Here is a 25,660-nt window from a genome sequence, read left to right as displayed (position 1 = left end):
AGTACCTATCTAACACTATCCCTCTCCTTCTCTCTCCCTCCCTCCCTCCCTCCCTCTTCTTCTCTCTGTCCATCTATCTCTTTAATATAGCAAAACACACATAAATTAATACTAAACACACCACAAGAGCACACATACACTCCCTTCACGTCTTCCTGAAAGTCTTTGTAAGCGCGGGTGTTGTTCGCACGAGTTTACCACGGAAAGCTTCAGTCCGCCTCTGCAGACACACGTTCTCTCTGACTGTCGCGAGGGAAAACGGGAACGCTCCTGCCGAATATTGACCATCCTACTCTTGTAGTATATAAGAGCTAAGTCTCCCCTGCGACCACTGAGTTTGCCAGGTAATATCTCACGTGTAATAATGATGTTGATAATAATGATAGTAATAATAATGACAACAATGATGATACTACTACTACTACTAATAATAATAATAATAATAATAATAATAATAATAAGAAGAAGAAGAAGAAGAAGAAGAAGAAGAAGAAGAAGAAGAAGAAGAAGTAGTAGAAGTAGAAGTAGAAGAAGAAGAAGAAGAAGAAGAAGAAGAATGAGAAGAAAATGAAGAAGGCAAGGACAACGACAAGAACAAAAACAATAAATAACAAGAACAAGAGCAAAAAATAAAAACAAGAACAAGAAAACAAACATAAAGAAAAATAAGAAGAAAACACGACTAAAAAACGACAACAACAAAAAGCAATCACTAAATGTTGAGATACAATTCCTGAGTGGTACAGAATGAATGCTGAGTATGTCCTGCTTGCTGACTTATGGGGACCAGTGCTGACTTTAAGGGAACTGAGTGCTGATTGACTCATTGGGGTGATGTTAGATGTGCTCCGAGTCGTGGGTACAGAAGGAATGCTGAGTATGTCCTGAGTGCTGACTTTAAGGGAGCTGAGTGCTGATTGACTCATTGGGGTGATGTTAGGTGTGCTCCGAGTCGTGGGTGTGCTGTGTGGTGACTAGTGCTGAGTCATGGGTCTCGTGCGCTGACTCGTGCTGCTCCAAGGTCGCCATAGTCTCGTTAATGGCGACATCAAACATTCAGGACCGTGGCAGCTGCTATTCTCTCTCTCTCTCTCTCTCTCTCTCTCTCTCTCTCTCTCTCTCTCTCTCTCTCTCTCTCTCTCTCTCACACTCTCACTCTCTCACACACTCACTCTCACACACTCACTCTCACTCTCTCACTCTCTCACTCTATCTCTACCTCTCTCACTACCTATACAGTATTCCTCTTCGCTTCCAGTTAAACCTTTATAATTTTCTCTCCCTCATCAATTTCCTCTCTCTCTCTCTCTCTCTCTCTCTCTCTCTCTCTCTCTCTCTCTCTCTCTCTCTCTCTTTACCTGCATGCTCCACTTTCCTAGCGTTTAGTGATCAACCTACACATCACACCTGCCCCTCACACCTGCCTCACACACCTGACTCACACACCTGCCTCTCACCTGAGCTCCGATGACGTTTAAGTATCGAGACACGTCATAATCGCCCCATAAAACAGTAAAGGTGAATAACTCTTACTTTTTTATCCTCGTTTTTTTATGTGTGTGTGGAGTTCCAAAGCTTATTACAGACACACTCACAAACGCACACACACACACACACACACACACACACACACACACACACACACACACACACACACACGCAGTCTTCCGTTGCCTTTCTGTTTGTCTGTCTGTCTGTCTGTTTATGTCTGTCTTTCTGTCTGTCAACCTCCTCCCTACCCACGCTCTCTTTGCCTTTCGCTTAGTCTGTCTGTTCGTCTGTCTGTCTGTCTGTCTATCTCCCTGCCTGCCTGTCTGTCTGTATCACCACCTCTCACACACACACTCTCAGATCCCTTTCCCTTGAGTTAGATGTATTCAAACGTCTCAGGAAAGGGATAAAATTTAATTCGAAGTCTCACAATGCCCCACAATCAGCACTTTAAGCCGTGAAAAAGTGTATTCCGTCACTCTCTTCACGCCCTTTCTCGACTTTTTTATACGCGAGTCGGGGAGGAAAGACGTGTAAATATTCCCCCCTTCGCATGGCCAGCACGTAGCAAGCAGGAAGTCACTCGCGTTAATAGCGTTGACGTAAAGAAAAATAGGCTGAGAGACGGAGAACCAGAAGGCCAGACAGACAGATCAAAATAGACAAAGGAAGACGGACATAAGAACGCCAGGTGGACAAACAGACAGACATATCAAAAGACAGACAGACACGGACATAAGAACGCCAGAAGAACAGACAGACAGACACAGACGGATATAATGACGCAAAGACAAACTGGCACAGAGGTTTTGTTCTTAAACGTTAACAGACACACAGTCGGAAAATCAGACACACAAACAGACACAGACAGACTTAAGAACGCACACACGCACAAACACACGAGTTACTGCTCTTAAACGCAAACAAACACAAATAAAACAGAAAACCGGACAGAAACAGACAAACGGCACACACACACACACACACACAAACACACACACACACACACACACACACACACACAAACACACCTTCGGCGGGTCCACAGGTGCCATGACCGAGGGCCCAGAAGACTCTAACGGCCCTATCCGTATCGATCAGCAGGGAACGACCAGGAGGGACCGAGCGGCCGCCCCGAGGAACGCCGAGTAGGACGGTAGAGAAGGCAAAGGAGGAAATGGGAGACAGAAACTCCAACAACGGAACAAGATGAGAAAACGAATAAAAGAACATCATTCATAATACTACGGGAGATGAACGCAAAGAACTGAACAAGTTTAGAAAAGTGAAGAACGCGAGAGGAACCCTGGCGAAGGAGTAAAGGGCCCAGCAAATATGTTTTACCCACCTGTTAACCCACCATACCTTCAGCTACCTATCTACTCAACTACCTACCCACACCTACTTACCTATACCAATCTGTTTAGTGTTTACCTACCAAGCTCACCTGTCCACTAGCTTACTCATTTCCCCACCTGCCTACCTTAAACTTACCCAGTTACCCACCTCCACCCACTGACCAACCTTCCAATTTACTTATGCCTACCTACCTTAACTTTACCTATCCAACAACTCAACCTGCCCATCTACCTACCAAGCACTTCTTACCTGCCTGCCTTTCCAGCTCAGCAAAAAAACAAATAAAAGGAAACAAAGCCTCTTCAGTAAAAAAGAAGAAAAGAAAAAAGAAAGAAGAAAGAAAAAAAGAAAGTCGCAGTGTTAATACATTCGTCCGTGCCATTTCGGTTTTTTCCTTTCTCTTTTTGTCTTCCTTTTTTTCCTCCTTTTTATTTCCTCTTCCCCAAGTCCCGAAGGAGGATTACGAGGAGTGGGACAATGGGGAAGTGAGGTGAGGTGAGGAAGGAGAGGTGAGGAAGGAGAGGTGAGGAAGGAGAGGTGAGGAAGGAGAAGTGAGGAAGGAGAGGTGAGGAAGGAGAAGTGAGGAAGGAGAGGTGAGGAAGGAGAGGTGAGGAAGGAGAGGTGAGGAAGGAGAGGTGAGGAAGGAGGAAGTAGTGTGTGCAAACCGAGAAATTTGGGAAGAGAGGGAAGGGGAGAAGAGGGAGAGGGAGGGAGAAAGGGAGAGAGGGGTCAGAGTGAAGTGGGTCTGGAGTGGGATAGTTTAGACTCGGATGGTAAGGATGAGTGTCTGAGTGAGGGAAAAATTGACAGACAGGCAGACAGACAGACAGACAGACAGACACAGATAGACAGGAAGACAGACAGACAGACAGACAGACAGACAGACAGATAAACAGACAGACAGGAAGACAGACAGACAGACAGACAGACAGACAGACAGACAGACAGACAGACAGACAGACAAACAGATAGAAAGAGAAAAGGAAAGGAGGAAAGAAAGAAGGAAACAGACAAGGAAGGCAAACAGACGAGCACAAATACAGACAGACAGATAGATTAACAGAAAAATACAGACAAACGGAGACAGAAAAAAAAAGAAAGCGACAGAAAAGACAAGTAGACAAACAGACGATTACAAATATAACCAGACTGACAAGAGAAGCACATTAACAGACCTAAATATGTACAGACAGACAGACAGACGGAAGAGAATGAGAGAGAAGGAGACGAAAAAGGACCCGCCCACTTTTCGGTGTGTGAAAGCATAAAAATACAGAGTGAAAGAACTTTTAACGAGGTCATTTAAAAGGTACGGCATTACTGGCGAAAAAATGTGAGAGCGGGGAGCCGACCTGAGGAGAAGGAGAGGAAGGATGGAGAGAGGGGGAGAGGAAGGAGAAGAGAGGTGGAGGGATGGAGAGAAAGAAGTATGAGAGAGATGGAAGAGAGAGAAAGGAATGAGAGAGAGAGGATACTAGAGGGAAGGAGGGAGATAAAGGAGACGAGAGGTGGACGAAAAGAGAGATAGAAGCGAGAGAGATGAGACGAGAGAGAACGGAGCGAGAGAGAGGAGACAAGAGAAAGAAGCTAAAAGACGAGAGAGAAATGAGACGAGAAAGAGAAGACACGAGAGAGAAAGAAGATAAAGAAAGCAGCAAGAGAGAGCAGACGAGAAGGAGAAAGGAGGGAGAGAGAAAGAAGAGAAGTGGAGGGAAAAGGTGAGAAGAGGAAAGCACTGAGGTGAGGGAGAGACACCGAGAAACTGGAGAGAAATAAAGATGGAGGGGAGGAGGGAGAGATGGATGGATAGAAGGAGGAGGAGGAGGGGAGAAAGATAAATAACTGAGGGAGAGAGAGAGAAAGGAGGGAGAGAAAGAAGGATGCTGAGGAGATATGAGTGGGGTAAAGAAAAAGATGGAGAAGGGAGAGATGGATGGAGAGAAGGGGGAAGGAGAGAAAGAGATAAATAACTGAGGAAGGAGGGTAAAGCGAGAGAAGAAGGAGGAGGAGGAGGGAGGAGAAGAGAGGATAAAAAAAGATATAGAGAAGGAAGGAAGATGAATGGAGGAGGAAAGGAAAGAGAGGAATAACTAACGGAGGAAGAAATGAAGATATGGAGAGAAATGATGGAAATGAGGAAGGGAGAGGAGAGGAGAGGAGAGGAGAGGAGAGGAGAGGAAGGAAGAGAAACAGAAGAGAAGAAGAAATACACAAAGATAAAGGAGAAAGACCAAGAAAGAGGGAGAGTAAATTAGGAGAAAATGAGAAGAGGAAAGATACAGAAGAGGAAGGAAGGAAATGGAGAAAAGGAGATAAAGAAAAGAAATAAAGAGGAGGAATAAACTGGAGGAAAGGAGAGAGAGAAAAAGAAGGAAACATCGTACGAAATAGAGAAATTGGAGAGAAGGGGAGAGGGGAGGAGGAGGGAGGAGAGAATGAAAGGAGGAGGAGGGCAGGAGGATAGGAGGAGGAGGAAGAGAACGCTGAAGAGAAAGAGAGTGAGAGAGTGCAACGCAAAGTGTGACGAGAGAAAGACAAAAAAAGAGAGGAGGGAAGGATACACGAATAGAGAAAGTGGAGGAGAGAGAGAAAGAGAGAAAGGGGGAGAGAAGAGAGAAGGGAGGAAATTATACAGAGAGGAGGGAGAGGAGGAATGAGTGGAGAGAAACATGGAAAGAGGACAAAGAGGAAAAAAAAAGGAAAAAAAAAGAAGGGAAAACATGAGTACGTAGCAAGGTAATTAAGGTCACGAGAGAGAGAGAGAGAGAGAGAGAGAGAGAGAGAGAGAGAGAGAGAGAGAGAGAGAGAGAGAGAGAGAGAGAGAGAGAGAGAGAGAGAGAGAGAGAATAACAGAGGATAACTAAACTTGCAAATAGGGCAGAAAACATAAGCCTACATAAGCCTCTCTCCCTCCCTCTCTCTTTCTCTTTCTCCCTCTCTCTCTCTCCCTCCCTTAAAATCCCTTACAGGTAATCCGATCCCACGCTCACCTTTACCATTCGCCCTCACCGCCTAATTAACGCACAGGAACTCATTAATATTTTTACACTCACCTGACATTCGAGTTTCTGCTCCGGGGACTGAATTAATAAAGAGCAACAAAATGGGAAAATGGGAAAATAATAATAATAATAATAATAATAATAATAATAATAATAATAATAATAATAATAATAATAATAATAATAATAATAATAATAATAATAATAATAATAATAATAAACTTTCCTTGACGTATATTTTCTTAGTTGGGTTCAGGTTGTTGTTGTTTTTTTACTCTTTTTCTTTTCTTTCCTTCCTCTCAATTTTTACAGGTGCGAAATATTGAATGGATTATAGATAACAGGTGAGCGAAGACAGGTAAGAAAGGGGAGAGAGAGAGAGAGGGTGAGGGAGAGGGTGAGGGAGAGAGAGAGAGAGAGAGAGAGAGAGAGAGAGAGAGAGAGAGAGAGAGAGAGAGAGAGAGAGAGAGAGAGAGAGAGAGAGAGAGAGAGAGAGAGAGAGAGAGAGAGAATGTGGAAAGAAAGAAAGACGCAAAGAATGAAAGACACAGAATAAATGGAGAAAAAAAAGCAAAAAGAGGAAGAAAGTAAGAAAAGAAAGACAGAATAGATGGAGATAAAGAAAGCAAAAAAAAAAAAAAAGGAAAACAGAAAGAACGAAAAAAAGTAGGAAACAAAGAAACAGAAAAAAAAAAGAAATGGAGGAAAATAAAACAGGAAAGAGAAGAAAAAAGTAAACAAACAAACGACTAACTTAAGGAAAGAATAAAAAAAAGAGAAACGAAAAAAGACAAAAAACAACAGCACTAATCAGCCAGGTCAACACAGGTACACATCAACACTCACCTGAGAGGTCGAGGTCGGATCGCTGCTGCTTGGGCGGCTGTCGCAGGAGGCTGAGCGGTACGTGGCCCTCCTGGTCGTGGGCGTGGGACAGCCGCACGTACGCCCACTCGGAGGGGTCGCGGGCGGGGCTGTGGGCGGGGGGCATGTCCAGCACCTCCACCTGCTGCCCCCGCGTCACGCTCAGCTCCCCCGTCCCGCCCCCGCTCCAGTCCTCGAGCACCCATGTCACCTCCCCGCTGCCCTGGAAAGAGGAAATGGTATGTTTAGTCACACGATGAATATAAGCTTAAGAAACGTAAGGTAATAATAGGGAAAGTGTAAAGAAGAATTCTATTCCCCAAAGTAACACGAAGCTTGAGAAACGTAAGTTAATAATAGGGAAAGTGTAATAGGTAGAAGGTAAAGTGTTATTCTATTTCCCAGTAACACGAAGGAAGTAAAAATATAACTTAAGTAAGGAATATGTAGTTAAGTATAAAGTAAAAAGAAGTAAAGCAAGGAAGAAATGTCACGCTTTGTTGCACGATGAATACAGGGATAAAATATGCGAAGTAAGAAAAATTAGTGTTATAATATTTCCCAGTAGCACGAAAGGGGTAGAATTATCACGTAAGGAATGTGTATTTAGATGTAGAGAATATATATGTAAAGGAAAACGAAGCAAAGCAAAGGGAGAAATATCATACACAGTAAAACTTAATGAATGGATAAAAAAATAAGTGATGTGTGTTAATCTTTTTCCAGTAACACGGAGGCAGTAAAAAATCACGCGAGTAAGGACCATGCACTGAATTTTTTAAGTATATATAAAGTTAAAAAAAGTCAGAGATGGAGGGAATGCCACAAAGCCAGGATTCACGGACGCTTCCAGCCCTCACAACAAATATTTTCAAAAGTAACAAAGCAGATTAAACAGATTCACTTGAGTTATTTTTTTTACGTATTTGGTACTACAGAAGCTTTGTTCAACTTCTACCATCAGGGTCATAAAACTACAAATGGAAATGCTCACAATCCCTGTACGAATACCTTCACTCGAAATTGACTCGAAATTGACCTCTCTTTTGGGTACTCTATACAATCTTCTGTTGTGGGAGCGGCAAGTAGCGGGCTTTTTTTTCTACACTCTTTTTGTTGCCCTTGAGCCGACTCTTGTTGTAAAAAAAAAAGGGTGTGTAGGCCGCGAAATTTTACACAATAAATGTATGGATGAATATTATGAAGTAAATGCAGGATACTTATATATTTCCTAGTACCGCAATGAAAGAAAAATATCAGGTGAGTAAGATAAAAAAAAAAATAAAAAAAAACGTAGTAAAAGCGATATGTGATTCATGTTAAGAGAAGCAAATCCCTATAATGCGGGTGATCTTGTTGTCTCCCATGCGACACAAAGGAGGCAGAGACATAAAATAAACTCAGGAACACAATTTTATGACGTGGGTGTCTAGTTAATGCCAAGAGAGCGAAAACAATAACAATAATAATGATGGAGGTTCTAAATCATTCATCACACTGTATTTCTTCCCATTCCCAGCTATAAAAAAAGAACCAGAAACATCACAAGAGTCAGGAACACAATACTATGACGTGGTTTTCTAGTTAATGCCAAGACAGCCAAAACAATAACAATAATAATGATGGGGGTTCTAAATCATTCATCACACTGTATTTCTTCCCATTCCCAGCAACGACAACAAAAAAAAAAAATCACGAGTCAGGAAGACAATATTATGACGTGGGTGTCTAGTTAATGCCAAGAGAGCGAAAACAATAACAATAATAATGATGGGGGTTCTAAATCATTCATCACACTGTATTTCTTCCCATTCCCAACTACAAAAAAAAATAAAGAACCAGAAACATCACGAGAATCAGGAAAACAGTATTATAAGTTTTTAGTTTATGATAAGAGGGTAAAAACAACACCAATAATATAAGTAACAACGATGAATGCACTAAATTAATCATCACACTCTATTGCTCTCATCCCCAGCAACACAAAGTAAACAAAAACATCACGTGAATCAGGGAAACATTATGATCTTCTTCTTCTTCTTCTTCTTCTCTCTCTCTCTCTCTCTCTCTCCAGTATATGCCAAGATGATGAAAATAAAGATGATAAGGATGACTGCACTAAATCAAACATCACATACTATCATCACTTTCTCTCCCAGCAACACAACAGGCAGCAAAAAACATCACGGGACGCAGGAAAAATAAAACATCGTGGCGCTGGTTTTGTCGCCCCGTTGAGAAGACAAACACAGACGGGGCTGATAACGGCGATAAGGAGGCTCGCTCACTCGCTGGAATAATCGCGCCGCTCTCTCGCAGGTCAACAAAGATAACGAGGGTAACGCACGCGAGCCAGGTATGAGGGCGGCGATGATAGCAGGTGAGATACGCGCGAAAAGGAGAATTACGGAAGAAAATAAAAGATGAAGTAATAAAAATGAGGTTAATATTTTCGCATGTGACTGTTCCTTGTCTTTGTCACCGAGTTATTATGTCTTTATTACTCTCTTTATTACTGAATTACTCTCTCTTTGTTCCTTTGTGTTTTTTTTATTGCTGAATTACTGAAGAAAATAAAAAAAGTAATGAAATAATAAAAATGAAGGTAATACTTTCTTTCGTGTTTGTTCTTTGTCTTTGTTAATGAATCACTCTTGTCTTTATTATTTTTACTGAATGACTGAAGAAAATAATAGATAAAATAATAAAAATAGAGGTAAAATTTTCGTATGTGCTCGTTCTTCCTCTTTATCACTTTCTACATTTGTCTTTATAACTGAATTACTGAAGAAAATAAAAACTATAATAATGAAATGGAGTTGTTTATTTTCTTTGTGCTTCTTCTTCATTGTCTTCATTGTTTTAGTCCTGTTCCTAGACGGTCGCCTATTCTGACATTATCTCCCTCTATCGCGGCCCTAACTTCCTCTTCCCGTAGTTCCCCCTCTCGTAGGACTTCCCTTGACACAATAGCAGGACACAACACAACAATAGCATCCAAAGTCCTTATTAAACTAAGACTGTAAATATATGTGACGTTCTACCTCCCTGTCTCTCTGTCTAGTTCCAATATTAAATTCCTTCTCTCTCAGGTCTTCCCTTAACACAACAACAAGAAAACACATCAATACTACCCCTAAAGTACTAATGAATCTCAGGCTCTGTCAATGTATCTAACTAGTCCTCTCCCTCTCTCTCTCTCTGTCTCTGTCCAGTATTAAATTCCTTCTCTCTCAGGTCTCCCTTTAACACAACAAGAAAACATCAATATTACCCCAAGTACTTATGAATCTCAGGCTCTGTTGATAAATCTGACTCGTCTTCTCCCTCTGTCTCTCCGTCTAGGTCCAATATTAAATTCCTTCTCTCTCAGGTCTCCCTTTAGCACAACAAGACAACACATCAATATTACCCCAAGTACAAATGAAACTAAAAGTCTTTAAATATATCTGACTAGTTTTCTCTACCTGTCTCGGTCCTGTATTTCATCTGATAATCCTTTCTCTGGTATGTCTTCCTTAACACAGTAACGTAACAAACAATATAATTATAATTACCAAAGAGACTAAAGCTTTAGAAATATATATTACTAGGCCTCTCCCTCTTTCTCACCCCTCCACTTTATCTTCCTTTAGTTTCCTTTATCGTGTGTCTTTCCTTAACACAACATAACATAACATAACAATACACTCCTACTACTGAAACTAACAGACAACAAAGACACAAGTTATGCTACGATCTATAATTTCACAAAGACGAAGAATTTATCATCCTTTAGTTTCCTTTCTCGTGTGTCTTTCCTTAACACAACATAACATAACATAACATAACATAGCATAACATAACATAACATAACATAACATAACAACACTACAATCCTACTTCTGAAACTAACAGACAACAAAGACACAAGTTATGCTACGATCTATAATGTCACAAAGACGAGGAAGAATTACTGTTTGTGTTGGGACAGGATATAAAAAAGTTAATGCTGAAGATGATGATGGTGATGATGATGGTAATGGTGATGGTAGTAATGGTGGTGATGGCATTATGTCATGTCGGTGGTGGCCGTGTGTTCCCCTGACAGGTGCCGGTGATGATGGCCAGCACAGATGTCTCGCAACGCACGTACACACGCTCGTATTAAAGGTGACATGATGTTCAGCTTACACACAGAACATTATATTAACAACAGGTTCTTACACCCAGAGTTCACCCGCCATGGCACCCGACACCCAGAGCTCACCCGTTACGCTTCCTCTACACCCAGAGCTCACCTATTATGTTACCCTTACCCTCCAAGCTCACCTATTACGCTCCCCTTACACCCAGAGCTCACCTGATATGTTCCCTTTATATCCAGAGCACTAGAGCATAATGTATCTACACCCAAGTCAATGTTATCATAATTTTCCTACACCCAAGCTCTAGTTCAATATACTTTAACAGGTAAATTAATTTTATCATCATCTTCCTACTTCCAGAGCTACAGGTTATGATATTTCTACACCCAAAGCCATGTTATCATCATATCCCTACACTCAAGGTCTTGATCATAATATTTCGACCCACAGAATTAAACGTATTACACATTTACACTTAATAATGCATCTATGTCACAGTTGCAACACAAAACATAATACTCGTTGACCCATTTTCTATACCCATACCAAGGTTATCCTCATTTCCCTACACTCAGTATCTAAATCAAGCTATTTTTACACACTCAGTGAATCGTACAACACTCTAACACTTAAAAAAGCATATACGTCACATTTGCAACACCCACAAATAATACCTATCGAAACTTTTTTTCCCCAGCATAAAGGCGACTAATTACGTTATTCGCACGCGTGGAAAACCAGGTGAGAGGAATCCTAACAGGTGCATCGACAGGCGGTGGAAAGGGCGACATGGACACAGGAGGAAAGGGAAAGTGGTGACGTGATAAAGAGGTGGAAGAGGACAAAAGGACATAGGGAGAAGGCGAAAGAAAGGAACAGGGCGAGAGAATGGAGAGCAGGAAGAGGACAGAGGTATGCACGGAAAAGGAGGAAGAAAGAAAAAGAAAAGGATGAGGGAATAAAACTGGAAAAGGAGGAAAGGACAGAAAAAGACGAAAGAAAGGAAAACAAAAAGGGTGAAGGAATGAAAAGCTGAAGGAGGAAAAAAGGAAAAGAAAAGGGTGAGGAAATAGAACTAGAAAATGAGGAAAGGACATAGAAAAGACAGAAGAAAGGAAAACAAAAAGGGTGAGAGAATGGAGAGCTGAAAAAGAACAAAGGTATGCCCGGGAAACGTGGGAAAAAGGAAGACAAATGTGAATAGAAAATGCAGAAGAAAAGAATAATAAAGGTGAGGGAATGAAGAACAGGCAAAGAAAAAAAAAGAGGTGTACATTGAAAAGGCGGAAGGAAAGATTAACATTCCCCACATTTTTTGCACCTGGTTACCGTCTCTGCTAATTAATCTAACGAGCAGGTGCGATTATGATTTGTCTATATACAAATTCCCCGTCGCTATAATTATTCACTCACATACGCGCGGGATTATTAAAAGTTTACGGGCGAAACTACGCTAAAGGTCACGCACACACACACACACACACACACACACCACTAGGCCACTCACATCATCACCACCACTACCAGCATCACCACAATCACCACCACTATCATCATCACTGCCATTACCACCACTGCCTCCAAAAAAATGTAACCTCTCTCTCTCTCTCTCTCTCTCTCTCTTCTCTCTTCTCTCTTCTCTCTTCTCTTCTCTCGTCTCCTCTCGTCTCCTCTCGTCTCCTCTCCTCTTCTCTCCTCTTCTCTCCTCTTCTCTCCTCTTCTCTCCTCTCCTCTCCTCTCCTCTCCTTAGAACTTCTCCCTCCTTCTCTCTCCTTAAATTATTTACCAATCTTCTCTTCTGTCCCTTCCTTTCTCCCACACTACCTTTTAATCATTCAGTTAGTCCTATACCTCCATTTATTTATCCCTTCTCTCCCCCTCTCTCCCTCCCTTCCTCTCTTCTATGATCCTTTACCCTCCACCCTTCCCTCAATTCACCTGCCTATCAATCTATCTATCTATCTACCTCTTTTCTCCTCTCTTATTTCCCTTTCCCTCTCTTTCACCCTTCAGTTATCCCTTGCCCTCCATCCTACCCACAAGTCATCTACATATCAACCAATCTATCTACCCCATTTTTCTTCTCTTATTTTCCATTCCCTCTCTCCCTCCCTCCAGCCATTCCTTACTGTCCGTTCCACGTTCAATTCTACCTATCGGTCTATTTATCTAGCTTTTCTATTTCCTCCTCATTTCCCTTTCCTACTCTTCCACCCTTCTGCTACCCCCCCCCCCCACTATTTGGCCTACCTATCAGTCTATCTACCTATCCCTTATTTCCTCCCTATTTCCCTTCCTTTGTCTCCCTCCATCGCATATCCGTGTCACGTGTAACTTAAGACAACGCAACATAACCTTTTCGAATCACACACACAGCGATGATACAGGAAACGTAAATGTCACACTACATAAGTCCTCTTTCTCCTCCTCCTCCTCCTCGATAACGCTAGACGGTACTCCCAACACTCACTCATTCACTCACACATTCACCCACTCACTCACTCATGCTTTTCCTTTCGCCTCTCGCACGTGTGGGAAACCAGGTGAGTGGAAGCCTAACAGGTGTATGCACAGGTGGGGCCAGGTAGGTAAGGGTGCAGCGGCCCACAGAAGGTTACACGAGGAAAAGAAAAAGGTGGGAGAAAAGAGCGTTGGAAAAGAGGACTCGGGTACAATGGTGAGACGGAAGAGGAGGAGGAGGAAGTGGAGGAAAGAAAGGGGGAGAAAGGAGAGCTGGAAAAGAACAGAGGTATGGTAAGAAAGGCATATGAGTAGGAGACAGAACAGGAGGAGGAGGAGAAGGAGAAGAAAGTAAGGACAAAGCAAGTAAAAGGGGAGAGAAATGGGAGCTGGAAAAGGACAGGAATAGAAACAAGGCATCAGAAAAGGAGAAACGACAGAAGAGAAACAATTAGGAGAAGAAGGAAGAGGAGGTGGAGAAGAGAAAGGACGAGGAAGGTAAAAGAGGAGAGAAACAAGAGCTGGAAAAGGAAGAAGGTATAGAAATGAGGAATTAGAAGAAGAGAGAGAACAGGAGAAACAATAAAGAGAAGAAGGAAGAGGAAGAGGAGAAAAGAAAGGAGAAAGGAAGGGAAAAGAGGAGAGAAAGAGCTGGAAAAGGAAGAAAGTACAGAATGGAGGAATAGAAGAACAAACAAGAGAAAAACAAGACGAAGAAAGAGGATAAAAAGAGGGAAGAGAAGAGTAGTAGGAGAAGAAGGAGGAGAAGGAGACGGAGAAGAAAGAGAAGAGAAAACAGGAAGAGGAAACAAACTACTGTGTGGGCGGGAAGAAACTAGGATAGGGGAGAGAAAGAAGGGAGGAAAGAAAGAAGGAACGATGAGAAACAGGAAAATAAATACAAAACCTGAGAAGCAAGACGATGTAAAATGTGGAGGAGAGCAAGAGGAGGGGAAGGAAATGAAAAAAATAAAAGGAAAGAAAAAGATAGACAAAGCGAGCGTGGGCGAGTACAGGGAAAGGGTGGCGAGGGGAAAACAAAAAGGGGAAAACAACTCTGAAAGGTCAAGAGCAGAGGGAGGAAAGGGAGAGGAAAAGGAGGGAAAATTGTGAGTAAATATGGGAGTTCCGGGAAAAAGTGAAGTAAAAAAAAGGAAGGAAAGAAACTGGAAGAGAGGAGGCGGAGTAAAAAGGGAAGGAAAAGAAACTGGAAGAGAGGAAGTCAATTACGGGGAAAGTTAAAGAAATAAAGAGGAGAAAAAACAGAAAATAGAAAAAAAACGAGTAAAAAAAAGAAAAAGTGTCAGAAACTTCATTATCGAGGAGGAAGGAAGAAGTGTGGAAAAAAGTAAAGAAAACAAAGAAAAAGGAAAAATAAACGTATGTCAAGGAAAAATAAATAATGAAGAGGGAAAATGAGGAAAAAAAAAAGTAAATTAGAATACGAGGGAAGAAAACAAAAGGACCATAATAAAAAAATCTTCCCACCCCCCCCCCAAAAAAAAAAAATCAGAAAAAGCAGGAAACGTAGAAAAAAAAGTTGAAAAAAAAAGGTAAAAAAAGTCAGGTGAGAGGAGTCAAGGTGTCAAGGAGGAGGGCGAGCAGCAGCAGCAGGTCTCGCAGGTGTGTTAATTAAGCAGGTGGATGCCTACTCCCAGCCGCTGCCAGTGTAGCGTAACAGGTCAGGGAGCAGAGGGCGCCCAAGGGAGTAAGCGAGAGGAGGAGGAGAAGGAAGAGGAAGAGGAGGAGGAGGAGGGAGAGTGAGGTAAGACTTGGTAATAAGGGAAAGGGACAAAAATAAGGTGAAGGAGATAGGAATAGAGGAGGAGGAGGAGGAGGAGGAGTGAGGTAAGACTTGGAAATAAGGAAAAAAGGACAAAAATAAGGAGGACGAGACAGGAATAGAGGAGGAGGAGGGAAAGGAGGAGGAGGAAGAGGAGGAGGGAGATGGAGGGAGAGGAGGAGGGAGAGTGAGGTAAGACTTGGTAATAAGGGAAAGGGACAGGAATAAGATCAGATGACTAGGAAGAGAGAGGGAGTGAGTGAGAGGAGGAGGGAGAGGAAGTAAAAATGAGGAAGGGAGAGGGAGAGGAAGAGGGAGGAACAGAGAATGAGGTAAAAGATGTCAATACAGAGGAAATGGGCAAAAATAACGTAGAAAGAAAGACATATACATATAGAATAAGAGAAGAAGTAAGAAAAAGAAAGGGAGAGAAGGGGAGACGAGAAGAAAAAGGAGGAAAAGAGGTAAGAGGAAAGACATGGTTAAAAGGAAACGGGAAGAATAACATGGAAAGAAAGGTAGATAAAGAGTAAGGGAGAGGAAGGAAGAGAGAGAAAGGAAGAGTGAACGAGAAGGGGAGGGAGAGTAAGAGGGAGGAGTAGGAGAGGAGGGAGAGTGTGAGGGAAATATAGAGTAAGGGAGAGAAAGGAAAAGTGAGAAAGGAAGAGTGAACGAGAGAAGGAGGGAGAGTAGGAAGAGGAGGAGAGGAGGGAGGTAAATAAAGAGTAAGGGAGAGAAAAGAAGAGAGAGAAAGGAAGAGTGAACGAGAGGAGGAGGGAGAGTAAGAGGGAGGCGGAGGAGGAGGAGGAGGAGGAGGAGGTAAGACATGGTAATAGGGAAACAGAGACAAAAATAACATCAGGTGACTAGGAAGGAAAATAAATAAAGAATAAGAGGAAGAGAAAGCAAGAGACGTAAGAGTGAGGTAACAGAAATATTAATAGAAAAGAGGAAAAAAAATAAAGGTATGACGACTGGAAAGAGAGAGAAATAGAGAAAGAGGGAGGAAGATGATACATAAGAGGATTAATGAGAGAAGTGAAAGTGAGGTAAGAAACATGATAATAAATATGAGTGAAAAAAATAACGTTTGATGCTAGTAAGGAAAGAAGAATAAGGAATAAAAGAAGAAAAAATAAGAGGAGGAATGAATGGGAATCAGGTAAGAAACATGGGAATAAGTAAGAGTGAAAAAAAAATAACGTTTGAAGGCTAGTAAGGAAAGAAGAATAAGGAATAAAAGAAGAAAAAATAAGAGGAGGAATGAATGAGAGTCAGGAATGAAACATGGGAACACGGAACAGGGGAAAAAAAAAACAGGGAAAAAGTACTGGGAAAAAAAGGAACAGAGTTAGAGAGGAGAGAAGAGAGTGGGTTAAGGCATGGGAAACAGGGAAGAAGGAAGAAGGTAAAAATAAGGTAAGGTGACTATTAAAGAAAGAGGTGGAATTAGCGATACAGAGAGCAGGGGAGTGAGACGAGAAGAGGCAGAAAGATGATAGGAATGATGGAGAAAATAAGGTGCGAAAGAGTGATTAGGAAGATGAAGAGGAAGAGGGTGAAGGAGTAAGAGGAAATGAGAGAGGGAGTAAGAGGAAGGAGTGGGAGGAGTGAGAGAGAGGTAAGTTACGTGAAGGTCGTATATTAGGGAGGAAATAAGAGGGAGGAGACTAAAAAGGGAAGCAGGAAGGTAGAGATGGAGGAGGAGGAGGAGGAGGAGGAGGAGGAGGCGTTAGGGTGATAAACAAGTTCACTTCCAGCCGTTGATATGTTTGTTGTCGTCGCTGCCTCCTCCTCCTCCTCTTCCTCTTCCTCCTCCTCCTCCTCCTCCTCCTCCTCCTTTAGATATCGTTCAGACAGGTAAGGATCAAATCGAAGGTGAAAATCGGCGCACACACACACACACACACACACACACACACACACACACAGCCAAAAAAATAAAGCAATATAAAAAAAGCGAATTTTTAAAAGCAGACAAGAGCACAAAACTCCCTCCCTTCCTCCTCTTTCCCTACTCTCCCTCCCTCCCACCTTTCCTCCCTCTCCCCCTTCCCTCCCTCCTTTCTTTCCTTCTTCCTTCCTCTCCCTGCCAAACAAACACGCACTTTAAAAAACAACACAGAGACTGAACAAAAAAAAAAAGTAAAGCGAGAGAGAGAGAGAGAGAGAGAGAGAGAGAGAGAGAGAGAGAGAGAGAGAGAGAGAGAGAGAGAGAGAGAGAGAGAGAGAGAGAGAGAGAGAGAGAGAGAGAGAGAGAGAGAGAGAGAAAATTAAAGAAAGCGGTAAGCACAGAACGAGCAAGTCTAACAAAAGGCGCAACACGAGAATACAACCCGGAAATAGAAACACAAGGGAAACACACTTGGCGAAGTTGAGAAGAGAAGATGAAGATGCTGCAAAGATGAAGATGGAGAGAAGAGGCTGCGAAAATAAAGATAAGGTGGGGAGAGATGATGCGAGGATGAAGATGAAGTTGAAGATGAGGTGGAGAGAAGATCCAAAGAGAAGTGAAGATGAGAGGAAGATGAAGATGCTGTACAGATGATGATGCTGTGAAGATAACGATGCTGTGAAGATGAAGATGAGGTGAGAAGATGGTGCGAAGATGAAGATGCTGGGAAGATGAAGATGAGATGAGAAGATGCTGCAAAGATAAAGATGAAGGTGAAGATGAATATGCTGTACAGATGATGATGCTGTGAAGATAACGATGCTGTGAAGATGAAGATGAGGTGAGAAGATGGTGCAAAGATGAAGATGCTGGGAAGATGAAGATGAGATGAGAAGATGCTGCAAAGATAAAGATGAAGGTGAAGATGAATATGCTGGGAAGATGAAGGAGAGGTGAATAAGCAGAAATAGAAATAAGAAAGAGGTCCAAAGAATAAAAATGAAGTAGAGAGGAAAGCAAAAAATAGAAAGAATGAAGAGGAGATGAAGTGAAAATAGGCGGAGATGATGAAGGTGAGGAAAAGACAAAGATGCTGCGAAGATGGAGATGAAGGTGAAGCTGGAGATGGATATGAAGAGGAAATGCAACCCGGGTCTAAATTATGATGCATTAGACGTAGGTAAGGACACAGGAGGCTGACATACTATGATTACTGAGCGGCGGACGGGAGGAGGAAGAAAGGAAGGAAGGAAGAAGTGGTATAGGAAGAAAAAGAAAAGAAGAGAGGAAAAAGAAGGAAGGAAGAAGGGAATGAAGGAGTGAAAGAAAGGAAGTAATAGAAGAAAAGCAAAGATGAAAAAGAATGAAGGAAGGAAGAAGTAAAAGAAAGAAATTGAAGAAAAGCAAAGAGGAAAAGGAGGAAGGAAGGAAGGAAGGAGTGGAAGGAGAAATAGGAAAAAGGCAAAGAAGAGAAGGAAGCGGAGAGGAGGTAGTAAGGGAGTGGAGAGAGATGTAGAAAAAAAAAGGAAGAGGAAAAAAGAAAGGAAAGTGACCAAGAAGAAGGTAATAAGAAAAGGAAGAGAAGAGAAAAAAGGAAGGGGGGAGAGAGAGAGAGAGAGAGAGAGAGAGAGAGAGAGAGAGAGAGAGAGAGAGAGAGAGAGAGAGAGAGAGAGAGAGAGAGAGAGAGAGAGAGAGAGAGAGAGAGAGAGAGAGAGAGAGAGAGAGAGAGAGAGAGAGAGAGAGAGAGAGAGAGAGAGAGAGAGAGAGAGAGAGAGAGAGAGAGAGAGAGAGGAGAAAAAATGTTATTAAATACTTCAACGAAATATTAATAAAAGGTAAAAAAAAAAATCAAACAAAACGTTATTTTAATCCTCTGCCATGTATGTATGTATGTACGTATGTATGTATGCATATATGTATGTATGTATGTATGTATGTATGTATGTATGTGTGATTGTATACGTGTCCTGGAGTTATCTAATTTACTTACACTAAATGAGACAAACGACGGTCATTAGAGACACGCGTGACGTCTACGATGTGTGTGTGTGTGTGTGTGTGTGTGTGTGTGTGTGAGGGAAGGGGGAGGGGAGGAGGGGGAAAATGAGGAAATAATGGGATGAAAACTAGGGCAGGAAGGGTGAGGAAAGGGGAGGAGGAAGGGAGGAAAGAGGAGAGGGAATGGAGCAAAAGAAAAACAGGAGATGAAGGGAAAAGGACAATATGGAAGGAAGGAAGGAAGGAAAGGACAGAGGAAGTGTAAGGACAGAACAATTTGAGTAAGAAGGGGGGGGGGGAGAGAGAGAGAGAGAGAGAGAGAGAGAGAGAGAGAGAGAGAGAGAGAGAGAGAGAGAGAGAGAGAGAGAGAGAGAGAGAGAGAGAGAGAGAGAGAGAGAAGGAGCAGAAAGAGAAGGGTGGAGGAAGAGAAGCAGTCAAGGGAAAAGGAGGAGAATGACACAGTGAAAAGGACCCAATGAAAAGAAGAAAGTAAGAAAATAAATTATAGAAGCAAACGAACGACACAACAAATGAGGTTAGAAGAGGGAAAAGAATAGATGGAGATGGAGAAGATGGCATAGGAGGAGGACAGTAGAGGAGGATGAGCAGGAAGACAGTAGATTAGGAGGAGCAGGAGGAGGACAGTAGAGGAGGAGGAGGAGCAGGAGGAGGACAGTAGAGGAGGAGAAGCAGGAGGACAGTAGATTAGGAGGAGCAGGAGGAGGACAGTAGAGGAGGAGGAGGAGCAGGAGGAGGACAGTAGAGGAGGAGGAGGAGCAGGAGGAGGACAGTAGAGGAGGAGGAGGAGCAGGAGGAGGACAGTAGAGGAGGAGGAGGAGCAGGAGGAGGACAGTAGAGGAGGAGGAGGAGCAGGAGGAGGACAGTAGAGGAGGAGGAGCAGGAGGAGGACAGTAGAGGAGGAGGAGGAGCAGGAGGAGGACAGTAGAGGAGGAGGAGGAGCAGGAGGAGGACGCGCCGGCCGGGTCCTGGCAGGCGTCAGCTTTAAGACCAACACTACATCACTCCGTCAGAAGTTTGCCGAGTGTTGGCCACCTCGGCAAGGCCTTAGTGTTGCTGCCCTCAGACCCTGGACGGCGAGGGGGGGGGGGGAGAGAGAGAGAGAGAGAGAGAGAGAGAGAGAGAGAGAGAGAGAGAGAGAGAGAGAGAGAGAGAGCAAAGACCCATCAAGCAAGGGACGTGAGACCAAAACAGTTCGTGATTAGTCCACCGGGGGAAAGAGACGCCACAGGGGGGAGGGAGGACACAGGGGAGGAAGTTTTAACAAGGCGGTCAAGTGTCACCCTCCTCCTCCTCCTCCTCCTCCTGACGGGTGATTCTTGAGGCAGGGAGAGAGACCGACCGTTGTCCCTCTCCCTCTCTCTCTCTCTCCTCGCAATTCCTGACTGACTGACATTCTCCCTTACCCTCTGACACCTCTTTCTCTCTCTCTCTCTCTCTCTCTCTCTCTCTCTCTCAGCCGGTCCTTTTGATACGATCCTTCGCCATTAAATATTCTCGGTCCACAAACTTGATCTGTTGCTGCCACGCCAAAGAGTAAACATTAACAGTACAAGGGGGAGGGAGGGAGAGAGGAAGGGAAGGGGTAGAGAGAAGGAGACGGAGGGAGGGAGAAGGAAGGAGGGAAGAAAGAGAGATGGAACAATTTAACTTCTACCGCCATCACCTCACAACCTAACTTGACCAATCTCCTCCTCCTCTTCCTCCTTCTTCTTCTCTTCTTCTTTCCTCCTCCTCCTCCTCCTCCTCCTCCTCCTCTTACGGCATCACCAACACTTCATTTCCTATTCCCTTCACCTAATTTCCCTGGTGTCGCTTCACTTCCTCTACCCCTTCCTCCCTTCCCTTCCCTTCCCCCTCTCACTGACCCCCTTCCCTTCCTCCCTTACCCCCTTTCCCCCCTTTCACTGTCCCCCTTCACCTCACACCCGCCAGTCCAAAGCCCAGTTGACGAACAGACCCTGGGAATTAGATTAAACGTGGCAATGACAGGCAGCCCGCAGTAGCTCGCTCGCTCCTCCCTCACGCACCGAATATTGACTTGAATCCGTGTCACGAGGCCAACCTAACCCTGTCCTGTGCTGTCCTGTGCTCTCCTATCTGTTTTGTCCTCTCCTGTCCGTTCTCCTCTCTCCTCTCTCTTCCCCTTTGCTCTCTCTCTACCCTTGTTTGAGTTCATCCCTGTTGCATTGTTGTTTTGCTCTTGGTCATGTTTCCTCCTCTCTCTCCTCCTCTGATTCTTGTTTCTCCTGTTGTATTTGGTTTCTCTTCTTTTCGTCTATTTCTGGTTCTTCCTTTTCGTCTTCCCTTTATTTTAATTCTCCTTGTAACTTCTATTTTTTATCTTCCTTCTTTTCCTCCATTCATTTACTTATTCCTCCTCTTCCTCCTCCTCCTATTACTCATTTTCCTGCTCCTCCTCCTCCTATTCCTCCTTTTCCTCCTCCTCTTTTACTCTTTCTACATCTTCCTCTTCGTCTTCTTCCATCTCCTTCAACTCTCCCTCATTCATTACTCTTACTCTTCATCTCACTTCTTTTCCTCTTTTCTTCCCCTCCATTATAATCCTACACTTCTTCTTCCTCTTGATCCTCTCTTTCAACATCTTCCTCTTACATATCCACATCCTCCTTCACTCTTTTTTCAGTTACTCTTATCCTTCACCTTTATTATCTGTCTTTCATCTCCCTTCACCTCCTCCTCCTCCTCCACCTCTCCCTTTCTTTCAACAACATCATATACATCCTCCTCCTCCTCCCCCTCTTTTTCCGGTTACACTTATCCTTCACCTTTACTCTCTTTCTTTCCTCTCTCCCCCTCCTCCTCCTCCTCCTCCTACGCAAGCCTCAGGTCACGTGACGCAAACAGGACACAGACAGAGGCAGCGGGTGACGGAAGCGCCCTCCTACACCTCGACGCAGCGACGGTCCCAGGCTTTCCTCTCGTCAGGTTAATTAATCGTCGCTGTAATGCACCTTGTCAGACCGGCGCAGGTAATCCCCTGACGCTAATCCTCCCGCAGGTGTGAAATGACTGATGTTAACTTGCTTTTTGCTCTTATTCTCTTTATTTTCTCTCGCTTTATCTTTCTTTGGTGTTTATTTGACTTCTTCCGTTTTCTCTTTCTTTTTTTCTCTCTCTCTTTATGCTAACAATGCAAGTGTGAAAAGGCTCATGTTTATTTATTTTTTTCTCTTATTCTCTTTCTGTCTTTCCCTCTCTCTCTTTATTTATCTTTCTATATTTTGTTGTTCACTTATTTCTCCCATTCTTTCTTTCTCTTTTTTATTTTGTGATTGTTCGCTTATTTTCTCTCATTCTCTCTCTTTCTCTCTTTTCTTCCATGATGTTCACTTATTTTCTCCCATTCTCTCTCTCTTTCTTTCTTTCTTTGTCTCGCTTTCTTTATGCTAACCAATTTAACTACATTAGAATAAGAGAGAGAGAGAGAGAGAGAGAGAGAGAGAGAGAGAGAGAGAGAGAGAGAGAGAGAGAGAGAGAGAGAGAGAGAGAGAGAGAGAGAGAGAGAGCACTGAGGGAAAATTTAATACAGGGGAAGCACCACATCGGTATTACTCCGCACCTTTGCTAATGGAAATGACGCAAAAATGAGACGCGGGGATTAATTTTAGGAGTGAAAAGTCAGCATATAAAGAGACGCTGATAAAACTGAGAGATAAACAGACAGATAAAGGATGGGTGAAAAAGTACTCTCTCTCTCTCTCTCTCTCTCTCTCTCTCTCTCTTAATGATCAAAGAGAATAAGAGAGAGAGAGAGAGAGAGAGAGAGAGAGAGAGAGAGAGAGAGAGAGAGTGGGTGGAGATCGCGTAGGTGGAAGCTGTGCGTGGGTGTAGGAGGAGGAGGAGGAGGAGGAGGAGAGGATGCAATGGAGAGAAGCTTAAGAGAGAGGAGGAGGAGTCGGTCAACGTAAACTCTCTCTCTCTCTCTCTCTCTCTCTCTCTCTCTCTCTCTCTCTCTTTAAAGGAGATATTCTGTCATCGTAAAGTGAGTTGGGTCGTTGCGTTTTGATTCCCATCCAAGAGTCATCCATCTAGACGAGAGAGAGAGAGAGAGAGAGAGAGAGAGAGAGAGAGAGAGAGAGAGAGAGAGAGAGAGAGAGAGAGAGAGAGAGAGAGAGAGAGAGAGAGAGAACAAAGAAGACAAGCTGAGACAAAGAGGAAGATTATAAAGACAGACAGAAAGACTAACCCCGGGAGGACAAACACACACACACACACACACACACACACACACACACACACACACATCCATCCATCCATTGAGCAGATAAAGACAGACAAGGTAATAGAGAAAGAGAATAAAACACACACACACACACACACACACACACATGCACTGAGCAGATGAAGACAGACAAGGTAATAGAGAAAGAGAATAAAACACACACACACACACACACACACACACACACACACACACACACACACACACACACACACACACATTTTCATCACCGAACAGTCGCTCCATTTTCAGCAATTTGCCTCGAAAATACACACACACACACACACACACACACACACACACACACACACACACACAGGCAAGTCAAGGCCGCTCCCAACACAACACAACAGGAAACACTGGCGTCTGATGGGTATCGATTGGGGCGTTTTTTTTTTTTATATCAGTCTAATTGTGTTGCCGTTTATTTTTTGTTTGTTTTGATTGTGTTCCGTGACCCGACGCACGCACGAAGCTTGCACGGGGTTCGCCAGGTGAGAGGAAAGTAACGCACCTGTGTTTTCCACCTGGAGTTGCGAGAAAGGTTTAATTTGGGTGAACGCGTGACCTGCTTCCTGCCTGTCCATTGTGTCTCTACTAACCTAATAACGAATTCTTTAATCTACATGCCTCTACTAATTTACCTGAGAATTCATTAATCTACAAATACCTGAATCGATACATGCACCAGAAGTAGGACGTTATTAAGTGAGCTAATGTTGTTGTTGTTGTTGTTTTTCATATCAGAGGAAGCAGTAAAGTAAAGTTCCGGGCATAAGATAAAACTACACGTGGCCTCAGTGCTCGTCTCCGTCATCTTTGCCCTTCATCCTCTCCCGGGAAACCAAAAATAGAAGAAAAAAGAGAATAAAACCCACAAAACTACTGCCCCAAAACGTAAAACTGATAGAGAATTCCAAAAGGTTATTCATAAAAGGTTAGAGAGACAAGTAAAAAGGGAGTGAGTGGGAGGGAAAGGCACATATAGCGAAGAGGGGAGTGAGGGGAAACGAGGATTGAGGGGAAAAGCAGAAGAGCCGAGGGGGAGAAAAAGAGAGATAAGGAGGAGGGAGTGTAGAGGGTGGGAGGCGTGACAGGGGCAGTGGTAGAGGAAAGCAGAGGAGAATTGAGGAGTGTGACGAAGGGGAGAAAATGAGAATGTGGGAGAGGGGGTGTAGAGGTGGGGGAGGTGGCGGTGGGGGGGTAGGACAGTTATAAAAGGAAAATGCAGGGGCGGGATAGGTGTAAAAGGAAAATGAATTATAGGAAGGGATGTAGAGGGTGGGAGGCGGGGGATCAGGGGCGGTTAGACAGATTGTATATCCTTCTGACAGCAATATTTCACTCCAACACACTCTTTTCAGCATCCCAAAGCACCCGTGAATACTTTAGCCCTCTCTGACACACTCTAGGGGCAGGGGCGGGGCCAGGGGGAAGAGGAGGAGGAGGAGGAGGAGGAGGATAGAGGAGTCGTGACACCTTCCATGTACTAACTACCTCTTCAGGGTATAGGAAGGGAAGAGAGGAAGATCAGAACTGCCGAAGTGAAGAAAAGGGAGATTGGGGAGGGAGTGTAGAGAGGGGAGACAGGGCAGAGGTAGAGAGAGGAGGAGGAGGAGGAGGAGGAAGAGAATAAAGGAAAGGGTCTTGATACCTCCCATGCATAGTCTGTCTCTTTAGCATCAAGGAAGTAAGGGAAGTGTGTGTGTGTGTGTGTGTGTGTGTGTGTGTGTGTGTGTGTGTGTGTGTGTGTGTGTGTGTGTGTGTGTGTGTGTGTGTGTGTGTGTGTGTATGTGCCAATATTTGCGTCGCCGTGAGAAAGGAAGGAAAATATAAAGCCTCGTTCGATGTTATTATATTTAGCGATGGCAAGATATCGTAACTCCGGCGGCCGCTAAATGAAGCCTGACCAAACTCTTATTAAGGAGTGATATTATAGTTTGACTCAGGGACGCAAAATACTTCCTAGTTCTCCTCCTCCTCCTCCTCCTCCTCCTCTTCTTCTTCTTCTTCTTCTTCTTCTTCTTCTTCTTCTTCTTCTTCTTCTTCTTCTTCTTCTTCGTCTTCTTCTTCTTCCTCCTCCAGCCAACCTCAACTTATTCCCACTGCATTATTCTTTTTCTGCCTCTTCTTCGTTCTCTCTCATTATTATCATCTACTCCTCGTCTTCTCCTCCTCCTGATAACCTCAACTCATTCCCACTGATCTGCTCTTCTTCTGCCTTTCCTTCGTTTTCTTTCATTATCATCTTTTCCTCGTCTTCTCTTCCTCCTCCTGCTAACCTCAACACACACTGCATTGCTCTTCTTCTGCCTTTCCTTCATTCTTTTATTTTTATCATCTATTCCTCGTCTTCTTCCTTTTTCTTCTCCACGGTGATCTCCTCCTCCTGCAAACATCACTCATTCCCACTGAATC

General features: G+C 43.5%; 1 protein-coding gene across 8 annotated transcripts in view; it reads right to left on the bottom strand.

Moving 5' to 3' along the window:
- Positions 1-25,660, bottom strand: part of LOC127006773 (triple functional domain protein-like) — a 328,876-nt gene that overhangs the window by 146,999 nt on the left and 156,217 nt on the right. For all 8 annotated transcript variants that reach the window (XM_050877079.1, XM_050877085.1, XM_050877077.1 and 5 more), the window contains one exon: positions 6,699-6,939. In XM_050877079.1, coding sequence (XP_050733036.1) covers positions 6,699-6,939 — 241 coding nt within the window. The remainder of the gene's footprint in view (positions 1-6,698; positions 6,940-25,660) is intronic.

This window comes from Eriocheir sinensis, chromosome 33, assembly GCF_024679095.1.
Source record: "Eriocheir sinensis breed Jianghai 21 chromosome 33, ASM2467909v1, whole genome shotgun sequence".
NCBI classification, from domain to species: domain Eukaryota; kingdom Metazoa; phylum Arthropoda; class Malacostraca; order Decapoda; family Varunidae; genus Eriocheir; species Eriocheir sinensis.
This window is presented reverse-complemented; position numbering and strand designations above follow the sequence as displayed.